We start from the raw sequence: 26,966 nt of genomic DNA, 5'->3' as shown, positions 1-26,966 counted from the left end.
AAAAAAACAAACAGATTTTGGAAAAATTATTCTTAAGAGTAGAAGTGGTGTGAGTGAGACTTCTAGGTGGTTGTTTTTGTTTATAATTTTCCAGAATTTTTCATTTTTATACTTTTCTGTCTTAAACAAAACTAAAAATAACAGAAGTGATTTAAAATTAGATAAAAATCAATGTTTATTATTCTTTGGAACTGATGGATGACTGTACCAGGATATGACGGAGGTCAGAGGTTTATAGCACAAGTCAGAAGAAGATTCCAGATTTGGAGAAATAAAATTATCTGTAATTTTTTTGTTTTTTTAAATAAAATATTGCCATTGGGACATTTAAGTTCCCATGTTTTGTTTAGATTCTGAGTAGTGTTTTACTGTGGATTTTACTGCTGCTTGCCTTAGGTCCCACCTGTGCATTCACGGATCACATATGGCTGTTCCTGTGCAATGTGGTCTCAGGTCTGTATTTGGGCAAATGATTTGAGCTGGTGTAACAATTCTAAAATTTTAACATCTACTTGAAATCAAATATAAAATTTTAAGAATATAATTCATTATTATATATATATAGACACTTACAATATATATAATATATAGTATTTCTGACTATTATATATATTTTTAGAACCCCTTAAGATAATTAAAAAAAAAATAAATTAAGAAACGATTTAACAATGCCTGGACTCCTTTTATCAGTTGTGTTGCTATGTACCTGTCATTAAACAGATAAAAATGCTTCTGAGGTCAACTTTAGTGTGCTAATGACTTTTGATGGTAGGCTAAATGCTGTCCCTGGACATTGTGTGTGTCACTTTCATTTCCCATACTATGTTTTATAAATCCAACATGAAAGCATATATTAATATACAGTGTTATTTACCTGTCTTGGTTCTAGAAGACAGGTGTCTGCTAGGGAAAGCAGGAGCCTCCCTTTTCTTAAAAACGAGATTCACTTAATAAATTATAAAAATAATTTAATATAAACAAAATACAATTAGGAGACAAAAGAAATAAAGCAAAGGGTTAAAACGGCCGGGTGCCCTGGCACCTTGCCAGGAACACACCTGGTATTTCGGGGACCTCTCTTTTATGCCCCCCTGTTGTGAAGGCTTAATGCATATTCAAAGCGTCCCCTCCCTGGTTCCGCCTTCTTAGATCATGCTTTTGTACAATTTTTATTTTCTGCTGGTCAGCATTTATTTTTGCTGGTCATCATTATTCTAGCTGATGAGCATTATTTTGGAGTTTGGTTTCCTTTCTTTTGCACATGGTCACTTGTTGATAACAGTCCAGGCCCCTCATCCTTCCCCTGAGGGCAGCTGGTCTTCATATCTTCCGCTGATAACAGTTTGGGTTCTATTGTTCTCCTGATAACAGCTTGGGCCCCAGTGTCCTTGCCCTCTGGGGTTTCTTTGCCTTGTACCTAGGAAATCTTTTTAAACCTAAGACTTGTTAGCAAAAAAGTACATACATAGCTAAAAAGTATTTAATATATAATATTCATCTGCGAAAGCCAATATCACAATACAAATTTATAACACTTGGGATGAAAGAATGTAGACCCCCCTCCCTCCGAATTATTATAAATTTGAAATCAAGGGGGCTTTCAGGCAGAGATCTGGGGATAGGAATAACAGTTCTTTACTAGTACAACCAGGCAAACAAACAAAAAATAACTACAGCAATAACAAGAACACAGAACCAGGGACCCCGGGACAGCTTTCTCGGCTGAGATGGGATGGAGGAGAGGCTTTGTTTCACAAACCCCCTCGGGCAGTCAGTCCCGGTGCTCCTGCAGGGCTCTGAGGAACACTCAGCTGGAACAGCAGGGACGAGCTGAGATCCTGGGCTGGTGGCTGAGGTGGAGCAGCATCTCCGCGGCGGTGCCTGGCACTGCCACACGTCCCGGCAGGACAGGGGGTGCGAGGCCACCAACAAAGAGGGAAGAAGGAGAAGAAACAGCAACCCCGTCTGCGTGATGGCGAAATTCTCTTCTCTCTACCGCAGCAGCTCCGCGACCCAGCAAAACCAACCTCCTTCCCCAAAGCCAGGGAAAAAAAAAAAAAAGACAGCCCAAAAACTGTCCCCACCCTTTTTTTCTGCCCCCTTCCCCCCCCCCCGCCAACCCTGGGCCCGGCCACTCTTTGTCCTTTTCGAGCACCCCTAAGTACCGGTAGTTAGGTTGTCCCAGCACATAATGGGTAAAAATTCCATGGGCAGGCCAGAACGACAAAACAAAAAAAGGACACCTAACCCTCAACATTACCATATACTAAAACATAGGTAATGAAATTTGACACATTTAGGTGGCTTGAGAGAAAGTCTTCGACAATTGAATTTCAGTGTTTAAAATACCCTTGACAACATTAATTATCACATTGTATTATGGTGGTGCCAATCGAGTTTATAGATTTTTTGTGTTTGCAGGGGCTGAAGTGAGTGCAAATCCCATATTCTCAATTTTTCAAAGCTTAACCCTAATTCATGAAGGCAACCTTAAGCAAGAGCTGCTATTATATAGTAGCTAAACTTAGAGAAATGAACAATTTGAGGCTGTGAGAAGAAATTTATGACCCTCCTGACTTTGTTCCTTGCTTCATATTTTGGAAATTATTGTTGAGCAGATCATGGTGCATTGTGTTGCAGTCCTCCTGAAAATCACTAAGAGGCAAATTTGCTGGCTCTTCCTGAGGTGAGATGGTAACTGCAACAAGTCTGGAGAACCATACCTCATTAGCTAAGAATGACTAAAATTACTAAGCGCAGGGAACTTTAGGTGGATTGATTTGTATTTATGACTTTATTTATTACATAAATATTTATGTATTTATGTATTTATTGATATGTATTTAATGAAGAAAGGGGGATATTATGGTAAGAAGGTTCTCCTTTTCTTACTCTGGTAGTGTACTCAGAAGCCTGATGTTCCTGGCACAGGAATGTCCCGATGGCAATATTTTATTTAAAAAAACAAAAAAAATTACAGATTATTTTATTTCTCCAAATCTGGAATCTTCTTCTGACTTGTGCTATAAACCTCTGACCTCCATCATATCCTGGTACAAAGTCATCCATCAGTTCCAAAGAATAATAGACATTGATTTTTATCTAATTTTAAATCACTTCTGTTATTTTTAATTTTGTTTAATGTCTGAAAAATTTTGTCTTGTGTTTAAGACAGAAAAGTATAAAAATGAAAAATTCTGGAAAATTATAAACAAAAACAACCATCTACAAGTCTCACTCACACCACTTCTTCTACTCTTAAGAATAATTTTTCCAGCCAGCAGAAAAAAAGCAGCTGCTGATCACAGCTGCAGGACATTTCTTGGTCAGCAGATACAGATTTTTTGTTTAAAATTCACATAATGAAGGAGATTCCATAAAAAACATTTTGACTGGAAAGAATACATCTTTTGTCCTCCGTCACTGTGAAAGGACCATATACTCTGAGGGGTCCTTCAGAGAATCATAAAATGGTTTGGGTTGGAAGGGACCTTTGAGATCATGTAGTTCCAAACCCCCTCCATGGGCAGGGACACCTTCCACTAGACCAGTTTAACTAAAGTTACATCTAACCTTGAACACTTCCAGAGATACAGCATCTACAGCTTCTCAGGGCAACCTGTCCCCAAGACTCACCACCCTCACAGTCAAGAATTTATTCATAACATCTAATCTAACCCTACCTTGGTGATGTATTCTTTATGATGAAAAAATTGAGTATGTAAAATTAGTATTATAAACATTGGAGAATCTAACTAATTTTATTACATGCAGGGCATCCTTAATTCATAACAGTTTCCATTTCCTTGAATAAATATGCTTGAAAGTTTCTGGTTTAAAAACAAATTAAAAAACAAAACAAATCCATGCATGTATTTTCCTGATTGATACTGAATTTATAATGAAGTCAGGAGTGTATTTTTGAGGCAGGTGCACTGATAATGGCCTTGAATTTTATTGGAAAGATATTGCATCTTGGAACAACATGAATTCTAGAAATGGAAGATGGAATTTTTCAAAGGTATAAGTTATACACAAGGTAGAATTTTTGAAAGGTCAACCTAAAATATCTTGGAAGTGCAGGGTGTTATAGAGAAAGAGCCTCACACACCAATAATAACTTGTATTCAAGGAATTGCTGCTATATTCTCAAAGAAATTTAAAAGACATACTTCTAAGAAGTAACTTATTTTAACGGGGCATAAGAGCAGATTCACAACATCTTCAAGTACTATTAAAAGATTTGTTGGCTTCTAGGTTGGTTGTTTACTGAATACTTAATGCCACAAAAAAAAAAAAGGATTTTATTCCTATGAATCTGAGAGAGATCTATGTCTGTTTTCATAACAAAATCTAGTAAAATCCATAGAAGCTAGGTGTTATGTATGTTAGTTTTCAGTATAACTGGGATTCATAAGTCAGGTTGTCATTAAGTGTGAATGTGTTTGTTAAATACTAGAACTAACTTAATCTTTTCTGCAAATTGGTTTTTCCTGCCCTCCTTTGGTGGGGAAATGATTTTGGAGGAGGGAAGTCTTCTGATCTGTTTTAACTGGGGTTTTCTCTTTTTGATACATGTCAAATTAAGAAGATATTGTAAATGCACTATGTGCCTGAACTTTTTATCCTACAATTTGTGTTACCAAAGCACACTAAGAGCAGACAAGCTGAGCCATCTACAAAAAAAATTGTTTTTTTAAAATTTTCATATTCTTCTGCAGAAATTCTTTTAGGCAACTTACACAGCCTTTGCAGACCCATTCTAGTTGTTACTGTTACGTGATTAAACTAGTACAGTCAGAGAAATTATAGGAATTTATCACTAACCACAGCCAATATTGTGAAGATAATGCCTGTCACAGGCATTATGTCATTATTATGACATAATATGATAATATTTTATATATATATATATATATTACATATACATGATATATGTCATTATTATGTATTATGTCATTAATATTGTTATCAGTGACATATCTGTAGAAATGAAACAGGGAAGTAATTAGCTTCTAGAGAGTGTGTCTCCATATTAGGGATACGTGCCACCCCAATACTGAAGAGTGCCAAAGAAACAAGCAGCATTGAAACAGTTACTTCAGAAGGCTTGGAAGCAAAACAGTCATAGCAAAGTACCAGCAGTACCTTTCATAAGGGGCAGAAATATCAAAAGCCAAATAGATAATTACTAGAAAGTAGATTATTTCAAGAACACTTGTTTACTTGTATTTAGAAAGTATGGTTTTATAAGACATTACGAGACCAACAGGCTTTTAAAGAGTTGAGAAGCTTAAATATGTTTAATAATTAACTGCATGGTCTGCTCGACAATTAGAAGAGTTCTTCGTGCTCTCTGTAGCACAGCTGTTGCTCTACAAGAATAAAAATGGACTAAAATTATCTCATGCTTGGCTCTACTGCCGTAACTAAATTGCCACTGATGTGGGAGCTGTCTAAATGAAAGGTAGTGTATGAAACTGTAAATATTTTTGTAGTTACTTTTTCTGTCGAACACCTTGAAGAAATAAGGTCTGCATTAAATAAGTACAAAGAGAAGCTGACACTTAACAAAGTGGTATAACAAAGGAGAACAAAGTGAGTCTTCATAGTCTTTGAATGTCTGCTGGGCTAATGTATCGGCAGATGCTGTACATCTGTTCCACTTTTGCGTTTGTGTACTTTGACCAAGCTTTGTTTTCTTCCCCTTTCTATACTTGTGTTTAAACCCTCTTTAGTGACTCTATCATAAAACCTCTCTCAAGTGAGGAGGGCTAACCACAGCTTTAAAGAGAAAGTGTCAAATTCCTTTCAAGTGTCATGGCAAGGTCAATGTAAAATAATGAATAATATGACTGGTGGTTTGTTTGCCTTTTTGGTGCCCTCTATTTTGCAATATTTTCTGTTGTATTTTGCTGAGATGATTTTAAGTTCATACTTAGAATGTAGTGAGATGCATATGCAAAAAAATAGATAAACCAGATGACATCTTGTTCATAAGTTTACCCATCAAGGACTGAAGCATTTAGCAGTCTTATTCATGTACTTAATTTATCTCTCATGAATTTCTATCTTCCTTCTGCACAGAGATCTTCCATGACAGCAATTCCCCATCCTATTTGCCAGTCATCTCAGCTATTGGATTACAAAGCCATAGGACCAAAAAAAATCTCTACAGAGAGGGAAAAGTAAAATATTTCTTTATAGCTAGAAATTCAACTCTTTTAATAGGTATGATATTCAGCTTGATAAATAATTAAAAATGTAGTTCAAATAGCTTAATTGAAAGAAATAATAAATAATAAATTTACATCAATATAATGGCTGAAATTTTAACCTTGATTATTTTTAATGTTAACTGAGCATTAGTTTGCACTAATGCAGTTACGAGTACAATGAAAAGTACTTTTGCAATTTGTAAATTTATATTTAATTTTGACTAATTAATGGAATTTCTCTCTCTGCAGAAGCAAATATATATATATATATATATATATATATATATATATATATATATAAAATATGATAAATATCACTGCATTTAATTGTATTCAAAAACTGCAGAAAAGGCATATGAAACTGAAACAGAGTACACAGTGGAGCCAAAAGTGAAACAATTTTTCCAAAACCAGCCATAAGACTGATATGGGGGGTAAAAAGCTGTCTCTGGAAACCCAACACTGAGGTTTACCTTTGAATGCCAGCCCACAACCACCTATAAGCAGTGTTGGTGGTAAGCATTGTGAAAAACAAGATCTAAATCTAGTTCTGCAATAGCCACTCTGGCCTTCTGGAAACTTCAGGTCCAGTTTATACAGGAGAAGGAAATAGGTTTGTCCAAGATGATATTCACTCATCCCAGTGGTTATGTTTCTTTTCAATGTCATCAAATGCTTTCTGACCAGAGTACCCCATGCCACCCCCATATGACCTGAAATCAGATTGTAGAGCTTTCTTTAAGCACTCAGAATAAATAGATTAATGTAAAAAGCCTTGAAATGGTCAGTGGAGGAACAACTTTCAATCAAAATTTTTCTATACTTTGCTATTAGTTTATGATCCTAGTATCTTGAAAGTCTGGCAAGTTTCTTTCTTCAATAGTACAAAACTATGAGATGAGGACTCCACAGCGAAGAAAGTCTTATTGAATCCTGGATGTTTTTTCAGGATGTCTTGCACCAAAATATCATGATTCTCACTGAAGTACTCAGACTGGGATGGAACACAAAATCTTCCATGCTTCAAGTACTAGACTTCCCTATTTTTCTTGAGGATGCCAGATGTTCTGTTGACCATTTCTAAAGGAGTTCCAGAAATGCAATTCTGCAACTTTAAAACTGCATTTAAAATAGAAATATTTCTAGAACTATTCTGGTGATATCATTTGTTGCAGCTGTTCACTTTAAAGTAAAACTTAACTAATGAGGGGAAGTATTGACTGAGCATAAGAATGTAGTCTAAAAGTGAAGGACAAAACATGTTCTTTATCTTAACTTGATCAGATGATGTAATTAAAATTACTAAAGGAATTCAAAGATAACAAGTACACTGTGTTATTATAAAGATACAGAAATTTGAGTATTAGTGTAAAAGCCTGTTTTCCTCCATATAATTTTTAGATATTACACTAGATTTCATTGTGTCTACTGTACTATGGACAAAAGCCCTGAGAGGGGTTGGAATCCATATTTACATGTTCTTTCTCTCTATTTATAAAATGAGCTGATTTTTCCCTCTGGTATGTCTTGTTTTTAATGTGAATAGTCTAGTAAAAAATTCTGGCATCCAGATAATAATAGGGCAGAAAACAAACGGCTGTTTTTCTGTAGCTTGAGAAAAAAATAATCACCGTTTTTCTGCATGCTAATCTATGTTTCAGAAAATATTAAAAAATATATTTCAAATTTCATTCTGATAATGGCATATATGATGATGTTTGTTAAGGAAGAAGAGAATTAAAATTAGTTTAATGAATTGAATCAGAAACTAAAAAAAGAAAAGGAAAGAATATTTACAGTATATTATTTACTAAGAATATTTTCTGGTATCATGCCATCACTACTTGAAATGATCATCTAGTTTAGATCCATAAAAATGAAATATGAGAAATTAACGGAATTTCAAGGACAATTTCCTAAGATGGGAGCTTTTTTTCTGTTGTACCATACTTACTATAATAAAAATTATAATGTGATTTTCTTTCATGTATTGTTTATTTACACTGTTTATTACTTCAGAAAAAGCTTAGGACCTGGCTAAACAAAATTGAATTATAATGTCCAGAATTTTGATTTGAAAATCTACTCTGTGATGTTGATGAAGGAACAGGCATTACACTGCACATTAAAAAAAACAACAAAAGAATTCTAATATGGCTTTTTTTTTTTTTTTTTGTCTTTTGTTTGGATTGTTTTTGATTTGACAGATACAGAGAGGAGGGAGAGGAGTGAGGTGGAAATGAGTTCTTTAGTGAATACAGTATAATCTCTGTGTTAATGGGAAGTCTTGAAGGGTTCATGGTCAGCAATAACTGACAGAGTTGCAAAAGAAGGGACCAAACTGACTAAGAATATTAAATTATGCATTCTCACTTTGCCCTCACTTTATGAAAGCTAAAGGTCAGTGGGTGGGTATTGTGAGGTGACTTTATGAAACTTGTATCCCCAGCAACCTTGTTTATGTTACATATTAAGTTCTGCACCTTTAAGACTGGCTCTGAGAGCGAAGCGGGGTAAGAAGAAGCTGCAGTTTGTGTTCAAAAAGAGCCCTCACTCCCCCGCATCCTGCTCCTGGACTGTGTTGTCTGCATCATGGATAGATGGCAGGACAGAGCTCTCCTTTACTTTTAGTTAGTTTTTAGTTATCTGAGGCAGAGAAGTTCCCCGGACTATTTTTTTCCTTTTTCCCGGATCTGTTCAAACCTACTCTGGACTGAAAACCCAGACAAACCCCAGGAGTTCACTCCTGTGCCCCACTGGGCCTGGGCCTTGGCACTTCCCAGAGCCAGAGGGATTGATAAGAAACTGAGCAAGCTGAGCTACACCACATGAAAAAGACTTTTCTAGATTTTCCATCTCATCAAATGGTGAGGTTTTATTTTTAAATAAACAGGGTTTTTTCCACTTTTCTCCAAAGAAATCTTTTTCCCGAACCAGTTGGGGGAGGAGCCGCTTAAATTTGCTTTGTGGAGGGACACCATTAAGAAGATCTCTCCCAGATCTGCCCTAAACCAGGAGAGTGGGATACTGTTCACCTTAGACTGAGTGCTTTACATAGGCAGAGCACTAGAGCCCTGTGTGTACAATTAGCACTGAGGACACTTTTTATTTCCTGATGCAAACTGTGTAAGGATGCTCTAATATAATTCTAGCTAAAGAACATTAAGATGTCTGGGGTTTTTTTGCAGCTGTCCACATTTTGTTCTTCATGGTAGGGGCCCATTGTAGGCAAGATATTTCTATCCAGCTACAGAGTTCATGCTGAGTAAATGTACCTGAAATTACCCCTGACTGCTATTTGTTCTCTTCTGACTGAACTTGGCATATTACCAAAAGCCCAGTTTCTTGTTTCTCTAAAGACAGCAGCTGCACCAAAAGAAAACCTTGTGCAATCTTCCTAGCAAAACAAACCTCAGACACATCTCTATGTTCAACAGCATCTAGATAACATTTCACCATGAATAGTATTTTGCTACATTAATTAAATAAGGAATCCATTGCTACTGACTGGTTATACAAAAAGACCACCATTATTCAATCCATATCTTATGGTAAAGATGACTATAGAAGAAGGATTTATTTTGCCATAGGTATGGTTGGAAACTGAGACAGTAAAAATTCTGCACTGAAAATATCTTATAAATGGATATAAATTAAGGAAGAACACTTCTGTTATCCTCTTTCCTCTATCACTCGCTGCTTTTTGCAAACACTTTGTTTAGAGAAGTGTCTGGTCTACAGGCAGATAACTTACATAGTGCCATCCAAAACAACCAAGATACCATAATCTTTTATCTTTGCCATTAACAGCAAAGTACCATTCTAATTAGTCCATGGCAATGTTTGTCATAATCATGTTAATTAATCTTTTGATGGCATTAAAATATATTTTCATGCTGTGGTTCATTATGTAAAATGCAGAATTTTTTCTCCCCAAACTCGTGAATCTTGTTGATAGGAGATACATATTTATAATTTCACTAGTGCTGGTATTTGTAGATCCTGCAATTAATGCATTTACTTTGTGTCTAAATGATTAGTCATATATTTAATTCTTTTAATCAGCAATATAGAAAACTACTAAGAGGAAAAACATTCTGTTACTCAGAATCTTTTGAAAACTTTTTTCTTTCAAAGCTTAGAATTTTATTAAGTATCTTCATTTTGACATGTCTTTCCATGCATGTAAATCAGCATCATTGAGTGTTGAATTAGATGTTGGAATAAATAGGATAGATTTAGTGTCATTATGGGTAATGAGACACTCTTGCAATCAAGCTTGCTTCTTAGCAATGAACATAATTTCAAGTAATGCTCTAAAGCTACAAAGTGAAGGCCAAATTCTCTTAAATCAGGATAATTTGATCCTTTTTCCAGTATTGTCTTTTAAGTTACTAGGCTTTAATATTCTGTGTTTTGTTTTACACTTGTTGTTTAGAGAATGCATGCATGCGTATGTGTGGTTATAGACGGACAAAGAATACACAGCAACATTTCCCTCTCTCTCAAGTCCTTCCTCTTCAATATTCAATGTTATCAATACAAATATAATATTGTATATAGTATAATATCCAATATGAGCACCATGTGGTTTGAAATTTATCTCCTTAGAGCAGGTACTACCAAAAACATAAGAGACATAAAACTGGTAAGCATTAATTCTCATGAACATCTCTTCTTCATGTGTTGGTCTGTTGACCTTGACACACACACTGTCACAACAGTGACATGCTGGTAGGCTGTGCTAATCCAAAAGGGACAAAAAATGTGCATTGTTTGTGGGTGATGCTGCTCTAAGTAAACACGGCAAAGAGACTCAAACTCCTTTATCTGCAGACTTGAGGTTATGCATGTTTGTCTTGTATCCCAGGGGTGGAACCCAGGGCCATGGGATGTGTTAAGCAACATTCAAGTATTTTTCTTTTTCTTTAAACAGGTCTGAAATTGATATACTCTCAGCTAGCTCTGAAAGTATTATTGGATATTGTCCACAGCAAGATGCTCTGGATGAACTTTTAACAGGCTGGGAGCATCTTTATTATTACTGCACACTGCGTGGAATTCCAAAGCAGGATATCCATAAGGTAACTATCCAAAACAGATGTGGAGAGGGACCTATTGCCAGGCTGCACCGTGGGGTTTTGTTGGGGGTTGTGTTTCTTTTGTACTTACGGAATGTTTTCCCATAAGTAGCTGAGAAACTGACTATTGGGAAATTATGGGTACTTAAGAAAAACAAGAGTGGCCAAACTCAGGGGAGAGGGGAGAGGATACCTGGAGATTTGGACAGGCAAAACGATAGGGGTAGGGGAGCTGCAGGGGAGCTCTCGCTTTGGGTTTCAAGGAGGACAGGCAACTTGCTGGTTAGGGCAAAGAGAATTCACCACCAGAGCCCAGTCCTGTACTGCCTCATCCTTTCTGTGGGTGAGCCTTTGCTCATACGAGCAGCATTGTACTGAGACCTTATTAACATCTACCTCATTAAACGAGGGACCTATCCTTGTCTGATCGGGTGCCTGGATCTTGGGCTCACCCCTCTCTGCCCTGCTGGGAGCTGGGCTGCCACTATTCTGTCCCCATTGCTCTTTGGCGCTGCTCCAAGCTTTCGCTGCACTGTGGCCCTGCACCTCCTGCCTGCTGAGACTTCCCGTGGTTCCAGCCACAGCTCTGGAACTTCTGATATATCTTGCTGCCACCCTGGGATTTTTGCTCATTCCTGCCAGCCCAGCTTGCTGTTTCCATAAGTCCTGCTGGAACACCGGGATTGACTGTCCCAGGGGTGTCTGTGAAGCAAAGTCTCTCTCCCACCCCTTCCTGTCTGGGACAAAGCCACCATTACCGCGTGCTCCTCACGCCCTCGCCACAGCGACCCCTGCAGCCACGGGGGAATCAACGCACCTCCTGTCCCCCGGGAGCAGCAGCGCCCCTGCTGGCCATGCCCGGAACTGCACCAACGGGGAAAGCACCTGCGGCCGAGAAGGGTCACTGGGTTCCTCTTCTGTTTGGTGTTAATGCCAGAGTTGTTGTTTGTTTGCTTTATTATACATACTAGCAAAGAACTGTTATTCCTATCCCCATATCTTTGCCTGAGAGCCCCTTAATTTCAAAATTATACTAATTCGGAGGGAGAGGATTTACGTTTTTCATTCCAAGGGAAGCTCCTGCCTTCCCTAGCAGACACCTGTCTTCCAAACCAAGACAAGTTTATTGAACAATTGTACCTTTTTAACATAAGAAACTACCTAATATTTCATCTTAACAACTTTAGTAATAAGGTTTTTCATTACCACAATTTTATTTAAATAATGTGGATTTTTTTTCTGTCTGATATGCCAGTTCAAAACACAATACCATCACTGCAGATAGTAAAATAAAATTATTGCAAATGAAATCTCGTGCACAAAAACCCTAAAAGAAATTATGAATGGTTTAATGCCTTCGCTATCACACTTAAAGAACTGTGAAAGAACACCACGTCATGAGTCTTGTACCTCTGAAAAACTTTTCTTCAGAGATACTATTTAATTTTGATGGAACTAAAAATTGTTGTATGATTCTGTATAAATAAATGAAACACCTAGACACTGGGATAAGAGCCGTCAGCATTCTGCTGTCTTAAACTTCACAAGATGAGAGCATTCCCTTAAACGCTCCAGCTGCCACACAGAGCTTGGGGTTGTCCAAGAACAGGCCAAAGAAATGCTTTGAGAGCTTACTATTAGAGAAGTTGACAGTATCTGGGAATATCACTGAGAGCTCTTGGATTTACAGATACAGGTGTAGCTGTGCTGTTCAGCAGAGTGAGTTCTTTTTTTTCTGTAATGAGGTATTCAGTTAGCCAATACCAGAAATTAAGTATGAAATGGATACAGTGTAAAATATGGGGGGGGGTCTGTATCAGCAGATGGAAGTTTACAATATGACCTGACTTAAGCTGCTCAGTCTTTTTTGCTTAACTGCATCTCTATTAACATGAGAAAACTGTAGTGTGATATGAAACTGGTATATGTCAATTGTCAATTCCTGCTGTATAGACTGGTCCCAAGTAGTAGCTATTGCTGTAGCACTGCCCTCACAATCTCCAGAATACTGCCTGTTGTTTTCCTTTCATTTTTTTCCAGAAGCCAAACTGCATGAACTGAAATACCTTTTTTTTTTCCTTTTTTTTTTTTTTCCTTCCCTACTACTCAGAGTTTTTCTGGCTTTTTCCTCAGGGTATAAAAGTGGTTTGCAATTTGACTGTATGTGAGAGGGCTGCTTTCTAGCTCTCTCCAGCCTGTTTTCTTTTTCTTCCTCTGCTATTTCATAAAAAAAGTATGATTCCCGTAAGGGACATTGAGTATTCATCAGACAGGCAGTATTTTGAATTTTTACTGTCTTAAGCTGATCATTTGGGTATTTCTGGATAAAACCCTGGGGAATATAAGTGATTCTTGCAAGTCTTTGTCCCTTGTCTTGGGCAGTATCCATTGTCTAGGACAAAGCTTGGACATTATTTGTTTTAAAAAATGCTACTTGCATACTGCTGTCTTGGTTTGAAAATACAGGTGTGTACTAAGGAAGGCAGAAACCTCCCTTGAAATGGAAAAATGTAAACCATCCCCCTCTGAATTATTATAATCTTGAAATCAATGGACTCTTAGGCAAAGATGTGGGAATAAGAATAACAGTTCTTTACTAGGAAAATTAAAATAAAAATGCAGTAGTAAAAAAAGAAACCAACAAGAAAAAACCCAAACAACCCACTGACAGTCAGAATACACCCTGACACCCTGTTTGTCAGGATGTTGGTTGCAGTCCAATTAAATGGTGGCTGCAGTCCTCCTGGAGTGACAGATGTGTGTTTCTGTTGAAGCAATGATCCCATAGAAGGGTGTACCTTTCCTCTGAACATCTGGTGGTGTAGATGGAGCTGGTCTTTCCTCTGGGAATCCAGTGGAGAAATGCTGCCTGTGCTGTTCTGAGTCTGATTTTATCCAAGTAGGAATGCTTGGCTCCACTGCCCTGGGTGACGCATCTCACAATGGGATGACGTAATTTTATCAGTCATGCAGTGGACTCAATGGCCCAGTAACAGAAGATATGCCCCTGGAGGGAGGATGGGTCCTGGAAGAGATAAAGAACACTGCCACATCTGGTTTTAACAGAGGGTAATAGAATACCTTTGGTTTCATCTTGCATTGCAACCCAAGACAACAGCTCAGAAAAAATTGTCAGGAAAATTAATCCACAAACACCAGAGGTTTATGTCCAAAAAGGAGACAGAGGAGTCCTTTTATTTTATTTGAATAAAGGGAGAGACCATGGGGCATTCCCCTGAGGTCTCTAAAATTTTTGGAGGGCGCAGCCTCCTTTTTACCTTAATTTTCCAGCCACATGTCCCTTCTCTCTTTCCCCATGGGCTGAGGTACTTGAGAGGTACAGGCTTCCCAGAATGCCTAATACCTGAGATTCACCCCCCCCCCCCCCCCCACCCCCTATGCATAACCCCCTCTTAATTCTTAACTCTTGTGGAATTCATGGTGTTTCCTCAGTGTCCCTTTCATCTTTCAGTGGAATCCATCCCATTGTTTCTGCTATCTCTCAGTGACAGTTCCATCTTATCAGCAGACCCACAGCTTGTTTGTAAAGACAAACCTGTCCTTCCTCTCAATCCCTCCTCTTTTAATTTTTAGTAATTGTCTTTACAGACTTTAGTTATCATTGGCTTAATTTTTTGTTCTTGATCTTTTCTGGTTTTACAATTATTTGCAGTGGCATCACTCTCTGCCCTTTTGTAGCCATCTCTGGGGTCAGTAGGCATGGCTACTATCTTCATCCCTTTGATCACATGTTGAATGAGTTGTATTAAGCAAGGGATCATGCATAGTAAAAAGACTAGAGTTGCTTCAACACATAAGAGGAGAAAAAAGCATTTGTTTAACCCATAGTCCACCAGGCAACCATGAAAACATGTCGCATTCGCATCCTTTTCATGTTTGGACCGGTATATGAGCTAACTTTCTTATTCTTTTTGTTATCTGTTTCACCACTTTTCTATTGTCATCTATTTGCAAACAGCAGTTTGAGTCATTTAATTTGCCACACACTCCCCCTTTTTCTGCTAATAAATAGTCTAATACCATCCAATGTTGAAATATTGCATTTCTCATCTGAGGAGACTGGTCAGCAAGAAGGTCAAGAGCTGTAGCTGCCTGGTTAATTATTATTTCGAAGACAGCTTGCAACCTAATTATCTGATTTAAATTATAAACGGGTTCTCTGGCACCTGGTATTAATTCATTTGGGTTCCAAGTAGCTGGTCCATAGTGTTGTATGATTCATTCAGTTGGCCATTCATCTTTGCCTCCAGTTTTGGATGCTCCCTCCAGCCAGGGATGCATCAATTGACTGATTTTTGCTAATTAGATCACCATATACTTTGACTCCAAACTGATTTCCCTGAACTTGTGGTAGCAGAAAGAACAGTGGTCTAATATACCCCACATAACATATTCTTGACCAGTTTGGGGGTAACCTGTGGTAAGCATACTGGCCACAAATCCAATAATGGCCCTTTAAAGCCCAGGTCCCATTGGCAAAGGGACCTTTCCAATTTTCATCATCAATTGGTGGGTCAAAATACAGCTTGGTTCTGGGCCTAGTGGTTCCCCAACTATAGTTGCTTTGTGATAAGAATCACAATATTTACATTTCCAAGCTCTTACATGAGGTTTCCACTTGCAGTTACATCCCAGATCTGTTTTGTTAGATCTGGACCAGAACCTATTGAAAAGGGTTTGAGTTCCATTCCAGTGTTGCCATTTCCACTGATAATCACGGACAACATGTGTCTGACATGTGGAATTATCTCGGGGGCAGCTTAAAAATAAGGAGTCAGAAAACTTATCCTTTCCCAGTGCTTTACAACTTTTAAAATCCTTTTGGTAATTATGGAAGGAATACCTTACCCAGCTACCATTAGTGAGCTTAACATGCGTTTGATTCCATCTGCCTTGATATCTGGAACAATCATAAGGAAGGGAGTTGGGGGTCCAACAATCTAAACCCAAAGATAAAGTCCAATCACAAATGCTTTTTCCCACGTATATGCTACTTGTTCTATTTAGACAATATATGCCTCTTTCAGAAGAATGAAGCTGCCATGCACTTCTTTCTTTGTCCCAAAATCTTGTTTCATTACGGACTTCTCTCAGGGTGCTAACCCACCATTTAGACTTGATTGGGCTAGCCATCCATGGCTAGTTTTCAGATCCCCCTGGCCTTCTGCAGACTCGACAATTGCTAAGGTTAAAGGTTTTTGCTACATCTCCTAAGGTTAAAAAAAATTATTTTCCCATTTTTGGCCCCAACTTAACTGACAATAAAACGGTAAGATTATTAAGAGAAACATTCTAATAGTGTAATAATCTCATTTCCTAACCTAATTTTCACTTTCACATTGCCTTCCACACCACCTGTGGCAAGTGAAGGCACAGAAACAGCTTAGCATAAAGAAAGCAATGACAGCATGGATTGGTCCCAGTGACTGGAGATCTGTGAGTAGGGATGCCCAAACAGACTATTTCAGCACGGCTACTGCTCCAGTCCACTCCTGTGGAGTATCAGTCACGGCTTCCCATCCTTCTCCTCCAGCTGAGATGTCTAAACCTCTGGGGCCTTAGAGACCTTGACCTGAGTGTGATGGGTCCACCCGTGTTCAGCTGTCTTGATGGCTGTTTCTGTGGTCAGTGACACCTGGAAATGTCCGTACCACTTAGCTACTAGTGGTACTTCTTTGCACTCTTTAACTAGGACCCAATCTCCTGGTTGGATGTTGTGAACAGCCAAGTCCAAAGGCAGAGTCTGTGTCAGCTGAGCTTCCTGTCAAAGAGATTTCACAAGAGACAGTATCTGGGCCACATATTTTTTAAATATACATTGCTTATCTCTACCCCTGCCCCAGGCTGAGAATTACAAGGATAAAGAATTCCAAACATCAATTCAAAGGGAGATAGTTGAATATCCCTCCTGGGTCTGGCCCTTATTCTTGCCAAAACTAGTGGCAAGAGCCACACCTACGGCATTTTCGTTTCTATCACCACCTTCAGAAGGTGTTTTTTTATTTCCCCGTTCATCCTTTCAACCTGGCCTGAGCTTTGGGGGTGCTAGGGGGTGTGGAGGTTCCATTGTATCCCTAAAGCAGTCATTACTCCTTTAAGAATTTTTTCCGGTAAAATGAATTCCCCTGAATCTACTGCTTCCACAATCCCATATCTTGGAATTTTTTTTCTACAAAAATACTTTAATAACTGACCCTGCAGTTGCTGAAACGACTGGAGATGCTTCTGGCCACCCTGTTAACTGACATACCATTACCAAAAGATATTTAAATCTTGCCACTCGAGGCATTTCAGTAACATCTACCTGGCATCTCTGGAAGGGATGTACAGCCCAAGGCCTCCCTCCCCTGGCAAGTTTCTTTTTAACTCTGTTACTGGTTTTACTGCAAATCAAATAACCCTCAATAGCTCACTTTGCCAGAATTTTTACTCTGTGGGTCTTTTTAGACCCACAGCAGCATACATTTTGAGGAAGGCTTCTGCTATCTCTCAGGATCCTGAATGACCTCCTTCATGAAGTTGTTTTAACAACTGTAAGGCTAGAGTTTTTGGTATCCACTGCTTACCATCCCTTGTAAACCAATTACCCCCTCTTTCCTCTGCCCCACTCTTTTTAACTATCTCAAGTTCTTCTAGTGGAAAAGACAACTTCTCTGGCAAGGGGGCAGTTACTGGGAGCAAGGGAAGTATCTTAGAGATTTCTGGCAATGATGCAGCTTTTCAAGCTTCTTCATCAGCTAGTCTGTTTCCTATTGCCTCTTCTGAGCAGCCTGCCTGGTGCCCCTTGATGTGTATTATTGCTACCTTTTTTTGGTAAATCCACCACCTCCAATAGGCGGGAGATTAAGTTCTCATGAGCCAACATCTTTCCTCTGCAAGTTAATAAACCTCTCTCTTCCCACAGTTTCCCAAATATATGTATCGCCTCATATGCATATTTAGAATCAGTAAAAACAATTACTGTCTTGTCTCCATGTAATTCACAGGCTCTCACAAGAGCACAGAGTTGTCCACTGTCTGAGCTGACAAGGTGGGCAGTAACCTCCCCCCTTCCTTTAATTGCTTTCCATTCACGACAGAGTATCCTTTGAATTGCCTTCCTTCTATTACCCTTGAAGACCCATCAATAAACACATTTTCTCCCTCAGGCCATGGAATGTCTTGTAGATCTTCCCTCACCTTGGTCTGGAGATCTATTACCTGAATGCAGTCATGGAATTTGCCCTGGCTCCCCTCTTCAGGGCCATTCAAACAGGAGGCTGGGTTAAACCCTTCCCCACTTTTAAATTCTAAATCCTCCTGTCCATTAAACAAGACTCACACTGTAATAACCGTGGGCTGGTCATCCACTTAAGAGGCTCTCTCAGTAAACAAAGCTTTAATCTGGTGTGAAACTTTAACAATCAGGTATCAGAAAGCTTGTCAGCTTTTGGGCCTCAGCCACAATCAAAGCTGTGGCTGCACAGTTTTGCAGACAATGGGGCCAGCCTCTGGATACTGGGTCTAATATTTTAGAAAAGTAGGCAACAGGCCTTCTTGTTCCCCCATCCTCTTGCACCAGAATTCCTTTAGGATGACCCTGTTTAACATCCACATATAGTTCAAATTCCTTTTCTGTGTCTGGAAGAGCTAGGACCTGGGGCATTAACCAATTTGTCGTAATTTTTTAAAGCTTTGCTCTCCTTCTGGTGTCCATACCACAACATTAGGACCATCTTGTGTTAAAAAGCCATATAAAGGTCTGGCCACAACAGAACAGTCCTCTATCCATACTAGGCAGTATCCCATCAACCCTAGAAACTGCTGCAACTCCCTTTTTGTTTGGGGTAATGGTACTTGTAGAATTCCTTGTATTCTTTCTGGATCAATACATCGTAACCCTCCAGTTAAAATATGCCCCAAATATTTGACCTTCTTCTCTACAAACTCTGCTTTCTTTTCAGACACTCTAAATCCTTTTCTAACAAGAAAATTAAGCAGTTTTACAGTAGCTTTTTCAACCATCTCCTCCTGTTCTCCCAATAACAGCAAATCATCCACATACTGCAACAACTTAACTCCTGAGAGTGGAGCAAGCTCTCTTAATATTTTCTGCAAAGCTTGTCCAAACAAAACAGGTGACTCTGTATAACTCTGCGGGAGGACTGTCCAAGTCAATTGCTGCTTTACCATTTTACCTCCTTCCTCTTGTTCCCACTCAAAGGCAAAATACTGTTTACTATCTTATATAATCAGACACCCCCAGAAAGCATCCTTCAAGTCCAGTACTGAATAATACTGGTGTGAAGAAGGGATCTGGTTCAGGATTGTATAAGGATCCAGAAATGTGGGATGCCTTGATTTGACAATTTATTATTAAATCTTTCACCATTCTGTAGGTTCTGTCTGGTTTCTTAACCGGCAGGATAGGGGTATTATAGGGAGACATGCACCGCTCCAGAAGACCTGCTTTTAGCAATGATATGCTGTAATCCCTTCCTTCCTTCCCTTGAAAGAGGGAAGACACCACTTGTCCTGGTTGCTTCAAAGTAATTTGGAGAGGCTCTATGTCTAATATTCCGTATTTCCCTTGAGCTGCCCATGCTTCTGGATATATTTCAGCGTAAGTGTTCTCGGACATTTTACACTAAGATATCACAGTGCTGGACTCTCTGTTATTTTTTACAATACTAATTTGCATTCCAATTTTTGCCATCAAATCTCTTCTCAGTAAATTAAAATCACAATTAGGAACAAACAGGAATTCATGCATTTCAAACTTGTCCCCCATATCTATTAACAGCGGTTGAATAAAATGTACTCTCTCATCCTTTACGCTTACTCCTTGAATAACCAATGACCTTTTTGACGGTTTCCCTCCTTTAGGTATAAAATTCAAGGTGGATCAAGAGGCAACTCTGTCTACCAGAACTGTGTCTCCTCTTGATCCAGACCCACTTTAAAAGTTATCAAGGACTCCTGACTGGTGGGTCCTTGGTATAACTGAAGCCCCTGGCATTCCTAATAATCCATTTCCATTATCCTCTGGACTTCTTCCTCTTGTGGGTCCAGCTCTTTCTGTGGGCATTCCCTTTTCCAATGCACTTCTGCCCTGCAGATAGCACATTGGTTCCTCCTCAACCGCTGTTTGGGTCAGTTCTCCCCTGTCCAATGCCCTGGTCACCTCTTTGTGGTCGACCCTGTCCCCTCTGTACTGGAGGACCCCTTGGATCTTGTGGTTTATTCTTTTGGAGCTGCAAAAAGTCTGCCACCATCTTTGCCTTAGCTTTTACTTTTTATTCATTCCTTTTTACATATATTTGCTGTATTTTTCTCACCAATTCTTCTAGAGGCTTATTCTGCCACTCTTGATCTTTTTGTACTCCTTTCCTTATGTCAGGCCAAACTTTAGTAACAAATTGTACCTTCAGCAATGTGTCAAAGGCTCCCCCTGCAGGATCCATCCCCCCCTGCAGGATCCATCCCCCCATGCTTCCGCAAGGCATCCCTAATCCTCTCTAACCAATGAGAGGGGCTTTCATGTTTCTCCTGTTCTAACGACATAGCCTTAGCTATGTTGTTAGTTCTGGGAACCACTGATTTGATTGCCCTAATCAAATAAGCACAGTAATCGTGGAGGCAAGCCAGACTGGCCTGGTTACTTGGATCCCACTGAGGGTCTACCTGGGGAATGGCATCATCCACTGTAGGTGCATTAGGTCCAGCCCCCCGCGCCACTGTTTGTGGATGTTCATCTTCCCACAGCTGCCGAGCTTTCTGCAAAATCATTCGTTTCTCTGATGACCCAAACAAAATCCCCAAAAGAAAATCCTAATCCTTCCATGTATAATCCACATTTCCCAAATATTCCTCTATCTTTCCCCCCACCCCTGTGGGATCATCCAAATATGGGGGTAATTCCTTTTCCAATCTGTTGCCTTTTGTGAGGCAGAGGACCTGGTTCAGGAATGGCACGGTGACCAATCCCAGGTCACTCAGTCCATTTGCACACAACACCAATGTGATGGATGGCAAAAACGGCGTTTATTGGTGAAGAATTTGACACTTTATAACCTAGGGTCACAGTGTTACTCCCATCTGCTTTCATCACAGCTAGGTGCTATTGGCTAATTACGGGGGTCATTACCATAAACTATGGAGGAGGGGGGTGACTCTATCTTTCCATTACATCCCGGTATTTTCCGACCACCGGGCCCTAGCTCCCACATTTCCCCCCCTCCTTATGCTTAATTAAATTTGCTAGAATATAAGGTGTATTAGTCTTGAAAGTTCTAATGTTATTTTATGTATATCTGTTTTTAAACATTTTATCTAACTTATCTATATTACGAAAAGTTTTAAAAGTAGATATAATAGATTTGAGTAAAAATATAAGGTGCACTATACTTAACTAAAAAGGCTAAAAACTTATAAAATAGACACCACAGTTTTTTATTAACAAACAAAAGGCACACGCGGTGACCAAGTGCATTCTTAGAGTATCTGCTGTCTTTCTACAAACAGGATGTTGACTCTTTCTAGTCGGTTCTTGACAAAAGACACAAGCTTATTTAAAACACACAGTCCAAAGATAAACACTAATAAAGATCATTACGATTGTTCCTATCAGGGTGGACACCAAGGTGGTCAGCCACGGACACTGGTTAAACAGTGATTCAAACCACCCTTGTTGAGCCTCTCTATCTCTCTTTCTCTGGGCTAATCCTTCCCTCAATTCAGCCATAGAATCTCTGACCACTCCGGTGTGATCAGCATAAAAGCAACACTCTTCCTTTAAGGCGGCACAGAGGCCTCCTTGCTGCATTAGCAGAAGATCTAGCCCATGTCTATTTTGTAAGACAACCTCAGAGAGCAAAGACAAGGACTTCTCTAAAAGAGAGATGGATCTTTCGATCCTCCGCAGGTCTTCATTGATCGCTATCTGCAGCTAAGAGAACCCTTGCTGTTGGGTTGCGATGGCAGTGACCCCTGTGGCTGCACCAGTCGCTCCTAGTCCGAGTAGCATCGCAATCATTTTGCCTGTTATTATCTCTCTTTACTGGAGCCAATTAGATTCTTCAAAGGAACTGTACACTTCATTTTCCTGGTGGTACATCACTCTAGGAACAATCAAAACTTGAACACAAAAGTCAGTCGCATCATTGAATTTTTCAAGGAACACACACGGGCTAACTCCAGACTGCTGACATGCTCACATCCCAGGGTCAGAAGGAATGGCCCACTTATTGGCTCCTCTCTTCAGTCTGACAATCTCAGTACAGAGATTGCTTCTGTTCTGCTGGGCTATGTCACCTATGCACTTCCCTCTGCCCGTAATTTGGTCTAGAAAGTCTAGAAAGTCTAGAAAGACTCCTCTCTGGGGGTTGTCCCACCTACACTGGCTCGGGTTATCTGAGGTGGAATAAGTAAAACAGAACCATCAAGAGCAATGCCTTCATAGAAAGGGGGATTTGCATCATAGCACAACCAGCAGGAATTGGTGAGATTTGGGGCTGTGTAGTTAAGCGACATGAAGGTGGAATTTAGTATGTTAAGAAGCGTTTCATAAGGAGCTGAATCAGTCACATAGTGTAATGGGCCGAGAAAGGGGTACGACCTTTGAGCTTTTGTAGTTTTAATGGGATTGTTTGCCATGGGAGCCAAATTAAGCTCATTTGATCGGGACGGTGATAGTGGCTCTTTGGTAATTTGTACATTTGTCCAAACTGAGCAGCTCTCAAAATCCTTTTTACAATAGACATACACTGTCCATATCTTATCCACTACCCAATTCACATGGATTGGCTGCAACACTGTTATTCTATACCCCCAACAACTGCCCCACCTCAGTGTCCCCCCCATCGCATGGGCACCCAGTACCCACAGTATCTGTATCCCTTGTATTTGCAGTACTCTTTGCCAGGATTAGAAGTGGGGCACCATATGTTTTGCTGTTGAGTGTGCCACTGTGGCATGTATCGTAAGCCTAGGCGTGGGGGAAGAAGCTCTTTCTCTTTGACTACAAAGGACGGGGTGCCTGCTGTGACTACTTCTTTAGTCACCTTGCCCGAGACACGGCGTAAAATTCACCTGAATGGTTGATGGGGGTTGTGTTCTGCACTAACTGCTTGCTGCTGACAAACCCTAAAAGCAAGATTACACACAGAAATCGTTGTCACTTGGGTTTCACTGGCGCGGGAGTTTTGGGCGTCTTCGGGTTATCTGGTGGTTCATTGCCTCCTTCCGGCACTGGAGCATATGCATCACGCGGGCGCCCAATGATCCAGTCCTGTAAACAAAACCTCAGAGTTTTTGTTAGTCTTATTTTGAAGGTCTGGTTTTATTGACTTAAGTGGGCACCACTTTCCTTTACCATCTTTTTTAACTGCTGCATACCCTTGCCCTGTGAGCACTAATCTCCAACCTTGCTCCCACTCTCCTAACTCATTTTTGATTATGACCTGCGGGCCCTCTTCTAGAGCTTGAGTAGCCCAGTGTTTTTGGGAGTTTGTTTCATCTCCTCTACAGAATTGGTTCAGTGCTAACAGTGCAGTTGCTAGCAAGCGTGCCTGGTCTGCCTGGGGAATGGAATTGTTAAAGCTTTCTGATTTTGCCAACACTTCTAGCTTGGCTTTCAAGGTCTGGTTTGCTCGCTCAACGATGGCTTGTCCTGTGCTATTGTATGGGATGCCTTGCACCAGAGAGATACCCCATCTTGAGGCGAATTCTCAGCTTGGCTTTGAGATAAAATTTGCGCCATTTTCTGTTTTGATTTGCTTAGGGATGTCGAGCCAAGCCATGGCTGCTAGCCAATGCTGCATAGTTGCTTTCAAGTTGGTTTTCAGGTGCTGTGTGGATACAATTATTCTGTTGTATGTATTCACCGTTACTGCAAGCCGTGCTCAGGGTTTCAACAGCTGGCATGATGTAAAGTAAAGTCTGTTTGCCATATCTCTGAGGCTTTAAGGTCTCTGGGGTTGATTCCACAGGACCACAGTGGTGCCTTTTGGCAGTGGGGGCATGAGGCTACTGCATGTTTCACATCAGCAACTGAGATTTCACATCTCTTTGCTAGTGCTTTGGCTCCAATGTGCAGGGTTTCATGTAGCTGACGAGCTTCTTGTAGAGTCCACAATCCTTTTGCAGCATCATCTGCTTTATCGTTGCCGACTTGGAAGAGCCCTTTGACCGGGTCGTGGCTGTTAACATGGATGACTGATATGGTACCTTTTCGAGAGGAGAGTGCTTCTTCTAGCATTAGAGCCGCTGTAGATATCGATATGCCGATATGCCGGGTCCTGACATAGCCAGGCAAAGCTTGGCTACAAACATTGAATCGGTTACTATGTTAAGATGCTCTGTTGGGAACAGCCAGTACCACATCTGCTACTTCTAACTGCTGGACTGAGAGTGTACAATCAGTCGCTTTGACTCGTCCTCCGATTGCCACACTGCAGCCACTGTGGACGTTGTCAAGGATGCATCTGTGAAGACTGTTGGTCCTGGCTGGGGCTGGTCTATGACCTTTTGTGGTAGGTCCATGTTGACAACAGCCAGCATCTGAGTCCAAGGGGGCTTTGCAGAATACTGAATCTCTCCGCCGAATCCAACCAGGGCTGTCGCCAGGTATTCTGACATCACTGTTGACTGTGTCGAGAGTTGCTTGCGGAAAGGCAGGTATTTCTTGGCTGGATCAATGCCAAGGTGTCTCAGGGCAAGTTTTCTGCCTTTCATAATGAGGCTGCTGAGATACTCAGGTCCTGGGAAAATGCACGGGCCTGTTTCCCCAGTACTATCCACTGTGTTGGGTGAGCTTTTTCTGGGGGCCTTGAGCCAGTGCTCCTACTCCCCCTCCCTTCGTGAAATGCACGTTCAGATTGAGTGGTACCTGGGGCTTCCATCTGGCGAGGGAACTGAAAGATGCCTGTTGTTCGATAAAGTCAAGAGAGTCCATTGCTTCTGCTGTCAGGGCTTTGTTTCCCATGGATTCTTCCCTCTTAGGAGATCATACAGGGGGGCCATCTTCTCGGGTGGGATTAAGACAATGTTGCGGAGCCATTGCAGGGATCCCACCAGCTGCTGCACATCATTGTGCAGAGTGTTTTGATGTCTCGACGGATCTTTATCTGGGGAGGGGATATGTAAGAGCTTGTAATCCCCACCCCCAAAAAGGTTATACACAGCCCCTTTTTTATTTTTGCACTCTCAATTTCAAAGCCATTTGTTTTTAGAGCCTCTGTGATTGTTGACACTAACTGGTCTACCTGACCTCCCGAGGGTGTGGCAATCAGGATGTCGTCCATGTACTGGATGATGTTAGCAGTTGAGTTGCTGTGACAGATCGGTGCTAGCGCTCGATCAACTGTGGTTTGACAGATTGTATGTGAGTTGACCATCCCCTGAGGCAGCACTTTCCACTGGAAGCGTAGGTTGGGGTGCAGGCTGTTCGGAAACACCTCTGAGAAAGCAAACCACTCTTTGTCTTCTTCATGTAAGGGTATAGAAAAGAAACAGTCTCTGATATCAAGAACAGCACAGGGTTGGCCCTCTGGCACCATAGAGTTCATAGGTAACAATGTTTGAACAGGCCCCATGGGTTGAATTTTCTTATTTACTTCACGCAAGTCATGGAGGAGGCAAAACCCTTCTCCGGATCGCTTAGGGATTACAAAAACAGGGGTATTCCATGGGCTAGTAGGTGGCTCTATGTGACCTTGTTGTAATTCAAGGTTAACTAGCTCAAGAAGGGCATCTAATTGAGGCTTGGACAGGGGCCACTGCTTGACCCACACTGGGCTGGATGATTTCCAAGAAAGCCTGATTGGTGGCAGCTGGTACGCAGCAGTGGCCCTTAGGGTAAATTTGTCACCCTGGCTTTTAGCAAAGCTAGGGTGTCTCTCCCTAATAGGGCTGGGATTCCTGTCATGACATATGGGAAGAGGGCAATGGCTATTAGCTGTGTGCTTCTCTGAGCTTGTGACGACCCTCCAACCCCGCCTACCATGGGGGCATCCTCTAGTTTCCAGAGTGGAGGCCAATTTGTCTCCAGAATGACTGTGACGTCTGCCCCTGTATCAATTAGAAAAGGAACACTGATGGACCCAGAGGGGATACTTTGATCACCTGAGGTGTCATAAAGCGTGCAGATCCCCCATACCACCGGCGGGTTGTCACACCTTACTGCCAGGGCCACCCTGGGGTCATGTCCCCCAAGTGTGATCCCTGCTGCCCCTGAGGCAGGTAAGGCAGGGTTTGCTGAGTAACCAGCTGAGTCATGAAAGTGGTCGCCTCTCGGGGGGGTAATGGATTTGGGAGCACCTCGGTCCTTGCAGGATTGGCATAGCTGGGCCGCCTCACATCCCAAGTGGGAGAGGACTGTGTGCAACCCTGCTGTCCTCTCCCCCTCCTGTTTCCCTGAGCCTTGGATCTGCATTCTCTGGCAAGGTGCCCCTTTTTTCCGCAAGCCCAACATGGTCCTCTAAATCGGTTTTGCTGTGGGGTGGGTGCTGCTAGGGGGCCACCCCCTTTAGGGCAATTTGCAACAACATGACCTGCCTGGATGCATTTAAAGCATGCCATTACGTCAGCGATTGCTGTACAAACTGCAGCTTGGATAGGGGCCACATGTTCCTCCCTCGCAACATACTTAATCATGTCTGCGATACTC

The 26,966-nt window shown here is 40.8% G+C and overlaps 1 protein-coding gene across 1 annotated transcript in view; it reads left to right on the top strand.

Annotated features, from left to right (window-relative positions):
- The window catches only part of LOC111925366 (ATP-binding cassette sub-family A member 13), a 145,263-nt gene that overhangs the window by 81,537 nt on the left and 36,760 nt on the right, over positions 1 to 26,966 (top strand). Inside the window, exon 32 of the mRNA XM_086880899.1 lies at positions 11,155 to 11,302. Within this exon, the coding sequence (XP_086737025.1) occupies positions 11,155 to 11,302 (148 nt within the window). The remainder of the gene's footprint in view (positions 1 to 11,154; positions 11,303 to 26,966) is intronic.

The sequence above is a fragment of the Cyanistes caeruleus genome, chromosome 1, assembly GCF_971803275.1.
Source record: "Cyanistes caeruleus chromosome 1, bCyaCae1.hap1.1, whole genome shotgun sequence".
In the NCBI taxonomy this organism is placed as follows: domain Eukaryota; kingdom Metazoa; phylum Chordata; class Aves; order Passeriformes; family Paridae; genus Cyanistes; species Cyanistes caeruleus.
This window is presented reverse-complemented; position numbering and strand designations above follow the sequence as displayed.